Source organism: Schistocerca nitens, chromosome 6 (assembly GCF_023898315.1).
Source record: "Schistocerca nitens isolate TAMUIC-IGC-003100 chromosome 6, iqSchNite1.1, whole genome shotgun sequence".
Classification (NCBI taxonomy): domain Eukaryota; kingdom Metazoa; phylum Arthropoda; class Insecta; order Orthoptera; family Acrididae; genus Schistocerca; species Schistocerca nitens.
The window spans coordinates 185028495-185043471 of NC_064619.1; the positions used below are offsets into that span (position 1 = coordinate 185028495).

At 39.9% G+C, this 14977-nt stretch overlaps 1 protein-coding gene across 4 annotated transcripts in view; it reads right to left on the reverse strand.

Annotated features, from left to right (window-relative positions):
* Nucleotides 1-14977, reverse strand: part of LOC126262234 (membrane-bound transcription factor site-1 protease) — a 157777-nt gene that overhangs the window by 55408 nt on the left and 87392 nt on the right. For all 4 annotated transcript variants that reach the window (XM_049958704.1, XM_049958705.1, XM_049958702.1 and 1 more), the window contains exons 5-8: nt 11147-11367; nt 10517-10701; nt 7189-7305; nt 6812-6949 (exon numbers count right to left, since the gene is read on the reverse strand). In XM_049958704.1, coding sequence (XP_049814661.1) covers nt 6812-6949; nt 7189-7305; nt 10517-10701; nt 11147-11367 — 661 coding nt within the window. The remainder of the gene's footprint in view (nt 1-6811; nt 6950-7188; nt 7306-10516; nt 10702-11146; nt 11368-14977) is intronic.

Genomic DNA, 14977 nt, shown 5'->3' on the forward strand with positions numbered 1-14977 from the left:
AGTACAGATTATGGAAACTAACTTGCAGGTAAGTATGAAAGAAATAGGGAAGTAACAAACACAGGGTTACAGGCAGGGTGAAGAGCACAAAGGAATACAAATTGTTACAAAGATCAGTACTGAGCAGGGGATACAGGACAGCAAAATAAACATTGAAGTTTCATATGCATATGTACAGAGAACTGAAATTTGTCGGGCGACACAATGCCTTACCCTTTTACTACTGTCTTACAGGGTCTTTCCAAGCACTGAGTATATAATTTGAGCTACTGCAGTTCGTTACTGTTCAGTCATCCATGTGAACAGAAGGCACTGAGTAGCAGACAGGCACATTTGAAGGTAGACTGTTGGAAAATACCGGCTTTCGGATAAAGCCCTTCATCAGATGAGAGACAAACACACATATTCATACAAGCACAACTCAAAATACACGATCACTGTTGTCTCTGGGCACTGTAGCGCCACATCAGTGAGGCATGGGGTGGGTAGCAGGAGAGATGGCAAGGAGGGAGTGAGGAAAGATACTGTTGTACTACATGTACGATTGTACACATGGTGGGCTGCTGGGTGCAGCATCGGGAGAGCTATGCTGGTGGGGAAGAGAATGGGGATAAGGAAAGCAGAGATAGGGGAGATGGGAGTGGGGGGTGGGGGACAAGGATGTATGTTTTTGTGAAGCTAAAGTGAGAGAAGGAAAGGCGACAGAGGCAGTGACTACCACAGGTTGCAGCCAAGACGGTTATGGGAATGAAGGATGTGTTGTAGGGAGAGTTCCCAACTGTGCAATTCAGAAAAGCTGGTGTTGGTGGGAAGAATCCAAATGGCATGGGCTGTGAAGCAGTCACTGAAGTCAAACACATAATATAGAATGGGATGCTTGGCAACTATGTGGTCTGGCAGTCTCTTGGGCAAAATTGGCGATGGTCTTTCGTGGGAACAGACATACTAGTGGTCATGTTCATACAGAATGCTGCACAGCAGTTGCAGCTAAGTTGGTTGACTCTATGGCTGCTTTCACAGGCAGCCTTTTCTTTGATGGGACAGGAAACACCTGTGACAGGTATTGCATCTTGGTCATGTGTAAGGATACTACCCCTTGAGCAACAGACTGGGAGCAGGGATGGGACAGGGAAGAATAATAGTATTGTGCAGGTTAGGAGGGCAGCTGAATACCGCAGTGGGAGGGGTAGGAAGTGTGACATGACGAGAAGTCAGCTCGTGGGGGTACAGGCAGTGGTAAATGCTTTGATAGCTTGCGATGGTCAACTGACGAGCTGAGAAATGCTGGCAGGCTAATTGCCAAATGCTGGATGCAGGGATTTTCCCAAGGCCAAGTGTGCATATTACATTTTCAATGAAACTACATTACAGATCCTAAAACATGATACAGGAAAAATGAAGTACACTAGAAAATTTTTAATAATTTGTTTAATGATGTGTTGTTATTTTAATAAGAGGCTACATACTGACCGCAATCATTTTAACTGTATCCTAATATCTTACAAATATGTGCAAAAAGCTTTAGACATGATAGATGACCAGTATTTAAGCATCCTGCAAGGATTCAGTAGTGTATGACGTCACATATAGTAATGTTATTTAGGAGTGAGCTGCAGGACACATGCAGTCTTTGGTCTTGTGTAATTTTTTGCTGCTTGGTGGCCACGGTGCTGTGGTCAAGATGGCTGTGTGTCTTAGAAGCTGCACGAGTTATACACAGAATGTATCAAAAAGAATTTTCCGATTTGGCATGTCTATATCTCTGAAACTAATAAACATATACAGTGAATTTTGTCTTTTGATGAATGGGAAACTCAAAAAAGTTTTTTTCATACCTTTTTGTAGGTGGTTAATAGTTTGTTTCATACCCCTTTGTAGGTATTTAATATGCCCCCCGACCTTGAGATGCACAGCATATGTCAAAGCGGTATTCAAATACTTCCCACACTGCAGCGAGCATGTCTTGAGTTACAGCTTCCACAGCTGCTGTTATGAGATGTCTCATTTCATTCATTGTTGATGGTAATAGATGCATATAAACAGAATCTTTTATAAACCCCCACAAGAAATAATCACATACAGTCAGGCCCAGTGACCTTGGAGGCCAGTAATGTACGGCTGAATCATTTGGTCCAGTGCGACCAATCCATTGTTCAGTAATCCTTTGATTTAAAAATTCATGCACATTCAGATACCCGCATGGCTGTGCCCCATCCTGTTGATAAATGAAGTAGTTCGAATCAGTCTCCAACTGTGGGAAAAGAAAGTTCTCAAGTATATCGAGACACTTATTCTCGGCAAAGAAAAATTGACCATACACCTTTTCCTGTCAAACTGCACAAAACACATTAAATTTTGGAGAGTCCCTCTCATGTTGTTCAACTTCATGTGGTTGTCCTATACCCCCTTATTCTCACATTGTGATGGTTCACCTTTCAATTTAAATGGACTGTTACCCTGTCACTAAACACTAAGTATCGAAGAAAACTGTCATCCTCCATCTTGTCAAGAACGAAATTGCAGAACTCTACAGGTTGTTGTTTGTCACCCTCATGAAGAGCTTGCAGTAGCTGAATTTTGTATGGTTTCACATGTAAACATCGACGCAACACACACCAGATGGACATCGAGGGTATGTTGTGCTGTCGAGCTGCACAGCGAATGGATTTCTGTGGACTCCTTGTGAAACTATGGCAGATGTGTTCGACGTGTGTGTCAGACACTCGGGGGCAGCCTGGCGATTTGTCTATATACAAACAACCAGTTTCTTGGAATTGTTCAAGCCATCGTCAAATACTCTGTACTGTAGGAGGATTCACACCACACCTAGTATGAAAGTCACGCTCAACAGTTATTACTCACCTGCATTGTGCAAAACGTAGAACACAAAATGCTTTGTTATCCTGATACCATTTTTACTAGAACTGAAGTGGGCGCACACTGTTGCTACCTAGCTGGAACAAGGTGAAACTCGGGAGTTTGCTCTTTCCAACAGTACATTGTTCACGCTACTATCCCAAGTAACATAATAGTTATGATTTTTTTAAAAGTCAGATGATTCTTTTTGATACACCCTCTATTTTAATTTCATTGGACTTGGAATAGTTTTGTGAATATGAGTTCTTTAGCTTTGTTTACGGGATTTTAGGAAGCTGCAAACTGTAACTGTTTGCTGCAGCTGATATTCATATTCATGAGTGATGGACTTTTCGCATATTTTCACAGTGGTTAAGCAGCACAACAAACTTTACTTTATGTCACAAGTAATAGTGTGAATCTGTACTTTTGGACTTTTGAGTGTTTGCTGTTTATTTTAATGATTCAATGCGCAGTTAAATGAACTTTGTTCAAAAATGTTTCTGCGTTTCATACTCTTCTCACACTATAATTATTGTATAATTGTTTAGTAATTCACAAGCGGGCCAATAGAGTTGTACTGGTAGGTTCAATCAACAAGCAAGTGTTATTGAAATGTTTCGTAAACTAAAATGGGAATCCCTAGGGAAGATGGCATTCTTTTCATGACACAACTGTGAAAATTCAGAGGACCACCATTTGAAGTTGACTGTAAAACAATTCTACTGCTATCATTGTACATTTCACGTAAAGACCATGAGGATATGTTAAAAGGAATTAGGGATCATACTGAGGCTTTTAGGCAGTCATTTTTCCCTCTCTCTATTTGCAGGTAGAACAGGAAATGAAATGACTGGTACCCTCTGCCATGCAGCATACAGTGGCTTGCGGAATGAGTGTGCAGCTATAGATTCATGTAGGTGTGAATATTATTCAAGAAAGATATACTTGGTTTAAATGACAATACTCTGATCTCATCAAATTCATTAACCCTATCGATTTATCCAGTTATTTCACCCATCTATATATTCACTAAGTTATCTACTTACTAAAGAAGGTTTAAGGATCAATTCTGTATTACAGTACGGATCAATTCTGTAATACAGAATTGATCCTTAAACCTTCTTTAGTAAGTAGTAATTTATTGGCTTTTAAGTGATGGTTCTTGACTAGCCCCTATGACATCATAACTAGTCCAGCCAACAATGATAGTGGCAAATAACACCACTGGTGCACTCACAGGAGGATATTTCTCATTTCAGAACACAACAAGAGGTTGTCAAAACTCAGGCTGAGAACATCAATCAGTTGGATATCAACAATATTTATATGTAATGGAATATCAACAACGTTATGCATAGGATAGCTTGCCTCACTAGAAGGATGATACAATGAGTAGCACACCAGCACACCATGACTGCTATCAGTCCTGGATATCTAGTGAGTCAAAAGGGGAGTGGAAGGGGCATTCCTTTGTGGCCAGTCAGTGTGTATGGTGGGTGACTGCGGAGACAAGTTGCGGGAGATCTGTTTCTGGACATGGAGGATTATTTCAGTCTGGGAAGTCCTCAGCAAGATGCTCCGGCAAATTTGGATAGGACTGCTCATCACTGCAGATGCAATCACTGCGAGTGGCTAGACAGCATATGGAAGGGACTTCTTGGTCTGAAATGGATGGTAGCTGTCAAAATGGAGACAGTGAGTTACCACCAACAATAAATCCATTTCAATGAAACTATTTCTTGAATATAATAGAGGGAAACATTCCACATGGGAAAAATATATCTAAAAACAAAGATGAAGTGACTTACCAAACGAAAGTGCTGGCAGGACGATAGACACACAAACAAACATAAACATACACACAAAATTCAAGCTTTCGCAACCAACGGTTGCTTCATCAGGAAAGAGGGAAGGAGAAGGAAAGACGAAAGGATGTGGGTTTTAAGGGAGAGGGTAAGGAGTCATTCTAATCCCGGGAGCAGAAAGACTTACCTTAGGGGGAAAAAAGGACAGGTATACACTCGCGCACACACACACACACACACACACACACATATCCATCCGCACATACACAGACACAAGCAGACATTTGTAAAGGCAAAGAGTTTGGGCAGAGATGTCAGTCGAGGCGGAAGTACAGAGGCAAAGATGTTGTTGAAAGACAGGTGAGGTATGAGCGGCGGCAAATTGAAATTAGCGGAGATTGAGGCCTGGCGGATAACGAGAAGAGAGGATATACTGAAGGGCAAGTTCCCATCTCCGGAGTTCTGAACTTGCCCTTCAGTATATCCTCTCTTCTCGTTATCCGCCAGGCCTCAATCTCCGCTAATTTCAATTTGCCGCCGCTCATACCTCACCTGTCTTTCAACAACATCTTTGCCTCTGTACTTACGCCTCGACTGACATCTCTGCCCAAACTCTTTGCCTTTACAAATGTCTGCTTGTGTGTGTGTGTGTGTGTGTGCGCGTGTGCGTGTGCGCGCGCGCGCAGCGCGCGAGAGAGAGTGTATACCTGTCCTTTTTTCCCCCTAAGGTAAGTCTCTCCGCTCCCGGGATTGGAATGACTCCTTACCCTCTCCCTTAAAACCCACATCCTTTCGTCTTTCCCTCTCCTTCCCTCTTTCCTGATGAAGCAACCGTTGGTTGCGAAAGCTTGAATTTTGTGTGTATGTTTGTGTGTCTATCGACCTGCCAGCACTTTCATTTGGTAAGTCACATCATCTTTGTTTTTATATATGTAAAAACAAAGATGATGTGACTTACCGAACGAAAGCGCTGGCAGGTCGATAGACACACAAACAAACACAAACACACACACAAAATTCAAGCTTTCGCAACAAACTGTTGCCTCATCAGGAAAGAGGGGAAGGAGAGGGAAAGACGAAAGGATGTGGGTTTCAAGGGAAAGGGTAAGGAGTCATTCCAATCCCGGGAGCGGAAAGATCCACCTTAGGGGGACAAAAGGACAGGTATACACTCGCACACACGCACATATCCATCCACACATACACAGACACAAGCAGACATATTTAAATATGTCTGCTTGTGTCTGTGTATGTGTGGATGGATATGTGCATGTGTGCGAGTGTATACCTGTCCTTTTGTCCCCCTAAGGTGGGTCCTTCCACTCCCGGGATTGGAATGACTCCTTACCCTTTCCCTTGAAACCCACATCCTTTCGTCTTACCCTCTCCTTCCCATCTTTCCTGATGAGGCAACAGTTTGTTGCGAAAGCTTGAATTTTGTGTGTGTGTTTGTGTTTGTTTGTGTGTCTATCGACCTGCCAGCGCTTTCGTTCGGTAAGTCACATCATCTTTGTTTTTACATACATTTTTCCCACGTGGAATGTTTCCCTCTATTATATTGACATCTTTGTTTTTAGATATATTTTATCAGCTCAGTGGTAATAGATGAGCAGTCACTAAATGTGTGCTCTTGTGTTCCATCCGAGAATGTCACATATGAGGAAAAACACACAAAAATAAGAATACGGCTGGAAAGACTCATCTCAGTACAAATGCTGCATTTATTCCTTACACAACTCAAAACATGTTTGCATGTTGTTTTCTGTCAGGCTGCACAGGAGCTCCATTGTATGGTCATTCTGTCAGAATGCAGGAACAAATCTGTGGTAATTAGTTAATCAATTAAAAAAAATTGTCACTGCATAAAGGACACAGTTCAACACTAATAGGCAACAACGTATACTTCCTTAAGGTTGTAAGCACTCTCTTTCCTTTCTTCTTGTTTCACAATAGAATAACTTGCCAAATGAAACCATGTAAATGAGAGTATCAAATTATTATACTTATACGACTGTTTTCATAACAGAAAATGTGCAATATATATCACTTAATATAATACTTTTTCCCAATATGATGCATTTTTTAAAACAGTCTGTTCCTATATCACACAATTAGAATACATGAATACACTGCTGGTGAGTTAGTACCTCATGAGAAGCGTTACAGCTCCAGCTACAACTGGAGAGGCCACACTAGTTCCTGAAAGAGTGCGACATCCACCCTTGATGCTTGATCCACGAACAGTTGATCCATACGTTACTATGTCTGGTTTTACACGCCCATACCTTTAAAAAAAGTTTAATTAACATTTACAGTTCAATATCTAAAAATTGTATGGTGCAGTTAATTTTTATGAATAACTTTTATACATATACTTGATTGAAATTAACCTTGGGAGTACTGGCACATGATTAATTCCTTTTTCTACAACTGCTCCATCTTCACATTCAGTGCTTGCAAACATACTAAGAAAGGCAATAAATTCTCAAAAGAAGAAATATGAAAGTAGCATATTTATAATTACCCTTGTGGTAATTCCCAAGTTGTCATTCCTCGAGAGGAAAATTTTGCTATCTGGTCTTCAAAGTTTATACCACCAACACCAATCACATCCATCTGATCAGCAGGATTGTTCAATGTCCTAGCAGAAACACACAATGGGTTAACAACTTTTTCTGATTATGATTAAAATGATTGGAAAATAATACTAAAAGTGAGAAAACTATACATTTACTGGAGCTAATGAATTAAACACCAAACAGAAAACATAATATTCTAATTGCTATGTAACGTTCAAATTAGATTTGTTTTCTAAATATCAGATTTGTTTGAATACAGGCAAGAGGTCATTCTTAGACTTTGGATAGGAAGTGGGTGAAGGGCTTAAATCAGAGACTTGATGATTCAGTAACAGTATCAAATGTGTATTTCTTGACAATAAATCACTCCAGTTTGGAGGAGAGTTTAAATCAGAGGCTTGGATGATTCGATAACAACCTCAAATGTGGATTTCTTAACCACCCCCTCTCCCTCCCCTGCTGCAAAGTGGGGGAATGCAGCTCCCTCCCTCGACAACGGATCAGATGTGCACTATACACAAGGTGTCACCTGGGTAACAGATTACTTACATTGTGTACATGTAGGTTTCTATGGTTAGAGAAAACATCCATGATCAATTACATGCTGTATTCAAAGAGAGGACAGACAGCTGTCACAAGGTTCTGTTAGACACTGATGGTGGTGGTTTATTTATTACAGTGAAGAACCTAATAACATCTACAGGATGTTATTACAGATTCTGTAAGTGAAATAATCAGGGTGGCTGCAAGTGTTAGTTATGTTTATGATGGTATACAGGGTTGTGTACGTAACAGTCATGTCTTTACTGTCCTTACTGACATCTGCTATGATACTTGTATGGCACTTAGAAAATCAGAACAGAAGAGAAACGAAAACATATTTTTGCTATACCTCCAGAATAGCACATACAATTTTGTGCTGTGTTAAATGCAGTGTATTCACTTTGAAGGCAAATCCTGAAGACATGACTGGAAAAAATGACTGACTGGCCAAGAGAGTTCCCTTGCTTTGGACCATCAGTGTATACTATACGAAATTTGTAGTGCTTACCTGAAATGTTATAAAATACGGACTTAAAATTTGTATCTGGAGTGCTTTCCTCCTCAAAGTTTGTCAAATCTAAAATACTTCTGGGCCTCTTAAGAAGACATGATATGAACCACACCTAAATCTAAGAGGCAGCCCTTTGTTCAGACTTCAAAAGTTGTCATTGCTTACAGTCGATCCATAGTGGAAGTGCAGCTGTCAGTGGTGTCAATATTATTTTCGAAGCTTAACACACCACAAGGAATTGTGTCAATATTATTTTAGAAGCTTAACACACATAAGGAATTGACACTGAATGCTAAGTGGCAGTTTACTAGCTTCAGCACAAAGGTTCAGAAAAGATTTGGTCCTAAAGGTCCACTGGTCAGACTAATTTCCTCGTAGCGCACCATACCTAAAATTTTTAAACAAAACAGTCTTGCAGATCCATCTACAGTGCTCTCATAACAAAGCTGGGATTGCATGAAGGCTCTGTAAGACTGGAGCAAACAGGTTCAACCCACTCCTTGTGAACTGTGGCTAACACATTTTAAAACATTTAGTGCTTTTAGGGACTGTACTTCCAACTTTTTTTGGTGTGGCAATCAAGTAGGCTTTAAGTCAAATGTGACAGAGAGAAACCTCATTGTTCCTTTAACACTTTGGAGACTGGCCACTTAGGAGCATATTGGGTCTAGGAAACTGGCCATTTCTGGTATTATTTGAAGTGTTATTGGCACACATGTAAATGATGTAGCTTCAAGAGCAATGCATATTAAAAAAGGGCGAAGCTTCAAGAATTATTTTTGATCTTCACTTTAGATCTTTGACAGATTACAACTTTTAACATAATGATGATGGGAAGTATAATCATCCTCCAACCAAGAAAAAAGAGTGACAAGAGTTACTGAACAATTCCTTGCACTTGAGCTTCCAAAAGTCTCACTCACTCAACAATCATAACATTTTTGTAGTGGAATTACAGCAAACTGTGAAACCTAATGAGTAACGACCATAGAGCGAGATGCTGAGTTGCAAAAAGGCACAACAAAAAAAGACTGTTCAAGCGTTAGCTTTTGGCCAACAAGACCCTTGTCTCTCACACACACACACACACACACACACACACACACACACACAGACACAAACTGCAGTCTCTGGCAGCTAGAGCCAGACTGCAAGCAGCAGGGCACTATGGGAGAGGCAACCGGGTGGGGGTAAGGAGGAGGCTGGGGCGGGGAGGGGGAGGGATGGTAGGGTAGGGATGGGGATGGTTACATCATGGTCATATATGTTCAAACAATTCCTTAGAACAAGGTGTTCAATCAGCAGAAAAAAAATGTGGAAAATTTGTACTTATTACACATTGTAAGTTACCTCTTTTGTGTGTGTCAGTTACATTTCCATAGATTTTTTTTCCCTCAGTGGTTCAGTGAGTGAGTGTCAGACCATGGAGCCGAAGGTATGGAGTTCAATCCAGTCAGTTACAGAATTTTTTATGTCACAGTGATTCTTCTCTCTCTTGCAATGTTTGTTGACATGAAACATGCTAAGTTGAACAGTGGTTTGGAATCCATGTTAAATTGTGGGTCTCACCATAACTGCCTTGGGTAAGTCAGTTCAAAGGTCAGAGTAAGGTAAGGGCATACCAACTCCAAGAGGATATTGCCTAGTGAAGCATTGTGGTATTCAAATCAACCTCCAGGTTCATGACACACACACACACGTTTTTTAGCTTCTGCCCCCCCCCCCCCCCCCTCCCTCCTTCCAATGGAGATCAGTCTAGCATCTGTCTCTTCTACAAGCAGTTTTATGAGGAATGTACCACTTTAAACTTATACTGTATACATACAAGTCATAAATATTCAGAGAGAGAGAGAGAGAGAGAGAGAGAGAGAGAGAGAGAGAGAGAGAGAGAGAGAGAGCATGAATGTTTACCAACACACAACAAGATTTCTGGGGTCACAAAAAATCATATGAAATCAAAGAAATTGCATTGAACTTGAATCATTAAGCTGATACCTTATCATTTTACTTGCATGCACATTTAATCTGGATTTTGTACCATCACTGCCTAAGAAACAACCATATACATTATGCTAAATATTTTCTTTTCTTGTTGTAAAAAATGAGTATTTGTCTAAATAATTGCAGACTCTCATGTTTTCACAAAGTTCTTCATATACATGGCTTTTTCCAGCGGCTCCAGGTAGATAACAATGACAACAAAATACGTCAGTACTAACCCATACAATGGTCCATCATTTCCAATGGCTGAAACCATAATTACTTTGTTGGCAGTGAGTTCCCACACTTTATCAACAAATGGGTGGTCCATGAAATCTGGTCCACCTATGCTAAGGTTCAGTACATTAATCTTTTTTAAAATTGCATAGTTAAAAGCATCCAGAAACCAGGATGTATAGGACACCTGAAAACATGGTTGAAACTTATCAACAGAAAAATAGAAAAATGAAACAAAACTGTAACTTATTAACAGAAAAATTAGAATGTTTTACTAAATTTCCAAAGAAAGTTGAAACAGGCACACCTGATCATTAAATAGGTGCATGCCTTAACATAATGTTTTTAGTGTGATCATGTGACTTCTGAATTTAAGCATTGATAAGTACTCTTGCTCTGCAGTATTTACAAATACTGAGATCTGAAAGCAGCAAAGGTTGAGGAAATAGGGGCAGTACAGTAAACAAATGGGAAAAGTGTAAATCAATGGACTTATTGATAATTAAATCACAAATAAGGCAAGAAATAAAAATTAAGGGTGAAGGAGGAGTAGCAAATTGACAACGCAACAATATGTGAACAATAAAACACTGTCCACATAATCTTAATATAATAAACAGCCATATTGATACCTGATTGTTTGTAAACACTCTGAAAACATGTAACTCAGAATCAGGTGCAAACCCCAGGCAATCTTGACTTGAGGCAATTACACCAGCAACAAAAGTTCCATGACCTAGGCCATCATCTAAGGTCTTCTCATTAGTCCAGTTGGTACGTTCTTTGATTTTCCGAAAGTGTGGATGTGTTTTGGCCAGTCCAGTATCAAAAACAGCTACTTTTACTCCAGTACCTGCAGTGAAAATGCAAGAATTTTCAATTTAATTAACAAAATAAAAACACACACACAAACCAAAAACAAAAAAACTGCAAGAGAGGCGTACCATTTTCAAAAAGATGAGTTTCCTTTCAACAGACATGGGAAAAAGCTGCCTAATTCATGAATGCTGGAGCATAAAACTATTCCAGCAGCTTACTGATTTGCTCTAGCATTTCATAATGCAAATGACTTTGGTATTGTTTCATTAATAGGACCACCTTGTGTCTGCACAATGTGACTGATTTACAGAAGTATTGTAAATGGAAGTAAACTGCTGACCAAAAGCTTCAGAGCATTTACACATTTGAATATTATTCCATTCTCCCATGTCTACTTGTACATCCAACCTCCACCTATCTATATTGTTGGGTTTCCTTCACTTTCACCTCTTTTGATCTAATTTACCAGAGTTGTCCACCAGAGCAATTCCCAGAGCACAATTTATTTGCAGTTTGCCCACATTCACCCAACAGCTTCCTTCGAGAACAGGAAGACACCTGGTGAGCTTAATACATTGTTCTGTGGCGACGTAAACTGCCTTGAGACTGCCGACCCTTTCCTCCCCTATCCTCATAACACAACACATGTCCACATCAAGAAAGACAAGTTATTATTAATAAGCACTAAATGCATCACAAAAAGTTTATTTCCTCGAGAATTGACCAAATCCAAACAATGGAAAATCCAGGACGGAATGTAACAATATCAGGAAAAGGACAGTTGCTACTCACCATATAGCAGAGATGCTGAGTCACAGACAGGCAAACAAAAGAACTGTCAGAAAGTGAGATTTCCGCCAACAAGGCCTTTGTCGGAAATAGACAAGATTTATATACACAACAACACTGTCTGTGGCTGCTGAGATCAGACTCAATCTTGTCTTGTCGTGTGTGTGTTTTGTCTATTTACGACGAAGACCTCGTTGGCTGAAAGCTCACTTTCTGACAGTCTTTTTGTTGTGCTTGCCTGCAACTCAGCATCTCTGCTATATCTTGAGAACTGACTGGTATACAAACATGTTAATACACAGCAATGGAAAATTTCTTAATAATTTCACATTTATTAGGATTTTTTGTACTTTGCCTTCCTAAAATCCCCCAGCATTTGGTAGGTACATTAAGCAATGATTAGTATTACACGATCACAAAACAAACTTTAAATTATGATTTGACATAAAACTGCTGTCGTGATTCCCATATTTTCATTATGGACAAAAATGATGACATTTGCATGGAGGATCAAGCAAAACGAGCAATGGAAGAACATTTCTGTAAAACTATGGGAACGGTTTCCAAGAAAGGTTCCTGCAGATGTCCCACGGATTATTCTTTCTTTGGAATTTGTCCTTCATTTATGGACCGCATTTCAAATGCTTGTAAAAATGTATGATAAATTCCGAAATTGTAATTTCTAGTCAGCACACATTCTTCTTATTAATTCCGTGTGATGTGCCAAGGGAAACCAGTAAAGGGAAGAGACAGCAAAGACAGCTAAGGCTGTGAGTCTTTTTTTTATAGACAATTACTACATAGAGAAATGAAATAATTTATGATTGTTGAGATATGATTGCAACACCACTTATTGCACATCATAATAATAGATGCAAAGTATAGATATAGATGACCTCCTGGGAAGTTGAAGTCAGTATCCCATCCTGTTGAGAGGTGGGGAAGAATGTCTGAATTTGCATTTTGGAAAGAACAAAAATTAATCTCATAAAACTGTACCTACTTAAAGCAATACCCAGTGATGCAACCTCTGACCTTTCTTCTTGGGCATGGGTCAACATCAACTTATTGGTAGTAATGAGGTGGAATATACTGCCATAGAAGAAAATATAACATGTGGATAACATAAATATATGTACGACCTCTTTTTCAATTTGTAGATTGTTGATCATGCAGCAAAAGAGTTCTGGATGTTAAGACAAAGATTTGTTTCAGCCTGCCTGTAACTCATTGTGACGGGGTGGTGGCCAAGACATTTTGTCCGTGCTAACGGGGGCAGGCAGAGGTAAGATTTGAGTTTCTCTTTAACAAATTACAGGGTGTTCCACTTATCTGATGACTGCCTGCCTGCGGTATTGCAGGCCGGCCACGGAAACCATGCCTGCCGGTCAAATGGGTCCCTAGGGACTGCACTATGCCCCTCCTTTTTTGTGGGTTTTACCCTGAAAGCCATATGGAGATATGCGTCACTAGAGCGGTGTAACAGTGAAGTTGGCGAACGCAACAATGGCAAGAGCAAATTATTCAATTCCACTTGAGTATTTGTTTATGACTCATATTTGCATACAGAGTTTGCTTGTACTGTTAGGAGACTGTTTGAACAGAAGTTTCCAGGTGTTTGAGTTCCAAGTTGTGATGCTGTCCACAAATTAGTGAATAAATTTCATGAAACAGGAAGTGTTCAAGACAAACAACAACATACAGTGCTCAGAGAAGCTTGTCTTGATGACACTGCATACCATCTGGAAAATTCCCCTAAAATGTCTTTTAGACATCTTTTGCAGCATACACAAATATTGTGCACCTCTGTTCAAAGAGGTGTCAAGCTGCTTGGGCTAAGGCCCTATAAAGTATCAGTAGTATAAGAACTTTGACCTAGTGATCCCGCACACAGGGTTAAGATTTGCGAATGGGTTTTAAAACAAGTGCATGCCGGTGAAATGGATCCTTACCTCATTCTGTTTCCTGATGAGGCTTGGTTTAATTTACACTGGTATGTTAATTCCCAAAACTGTCAACACTGGAGTGCAGATAGACCTGCATGAGGGCCCCCTTCACTGTCAGAAAATAGGGGTGTGGTGTGCAGTTAGTGGGGACAGAATAATAGGCCCAGTTATTTTTAATGACACAGTTACAAGTGAAAGAAATATGCAAAACATTTAACAACTGTTTTTTAATGAACTGTGTGAAAGAGAATGAAGCTTCACATTTTTTAAACAGGGTTTGGTAAGGGCTCATATGCCCAATGTTTCTTTGCACGCAATTCACGATGTGTTCGATGAAAGAGTGATTAGTAACAATATCTGGCCTGCTATAAGTCCTGATTTAACTCCCGTGCGATTTTTATTTGTGGGGTGCACTGAAGGACAAAGTGTACACAACAAATCTTCACACGATAGAGGAACTCAAGGATAATATCCATTAATCAATTAATTCAATATCTCAGAGACAATTACATCTTGTGATCAATAATTTCCTGTGCATATACCAGAAATGTGTGGAAAATAATGGCAGGCTGTTCCAGCATCTCCTCACATGACATGAGTGGAGACAAAATTTATTTGCCTATATTTAAATGTAGTCATATTGTACCGCAGCAGTAGATGGGCAACATGGCATCTGATCGATGGGCAATGGAGTGCTCACTGCCTGGCGTCTACTGCACTGCATAGGCGGTCATCAGATAAATGGAACACCCTGTACATGGCACAGTCACATTCTGGTGTCTGTCTGGACTGAATTTCTTTTATTTGTAGTGTACTGATCGGAAGGGAAATCTCCACTACTTGGGAAAACTTATGCATAATAATTTATTTTCCCCAGCAGTGCTGCAGCTCTTAGATATGAGGATTTTG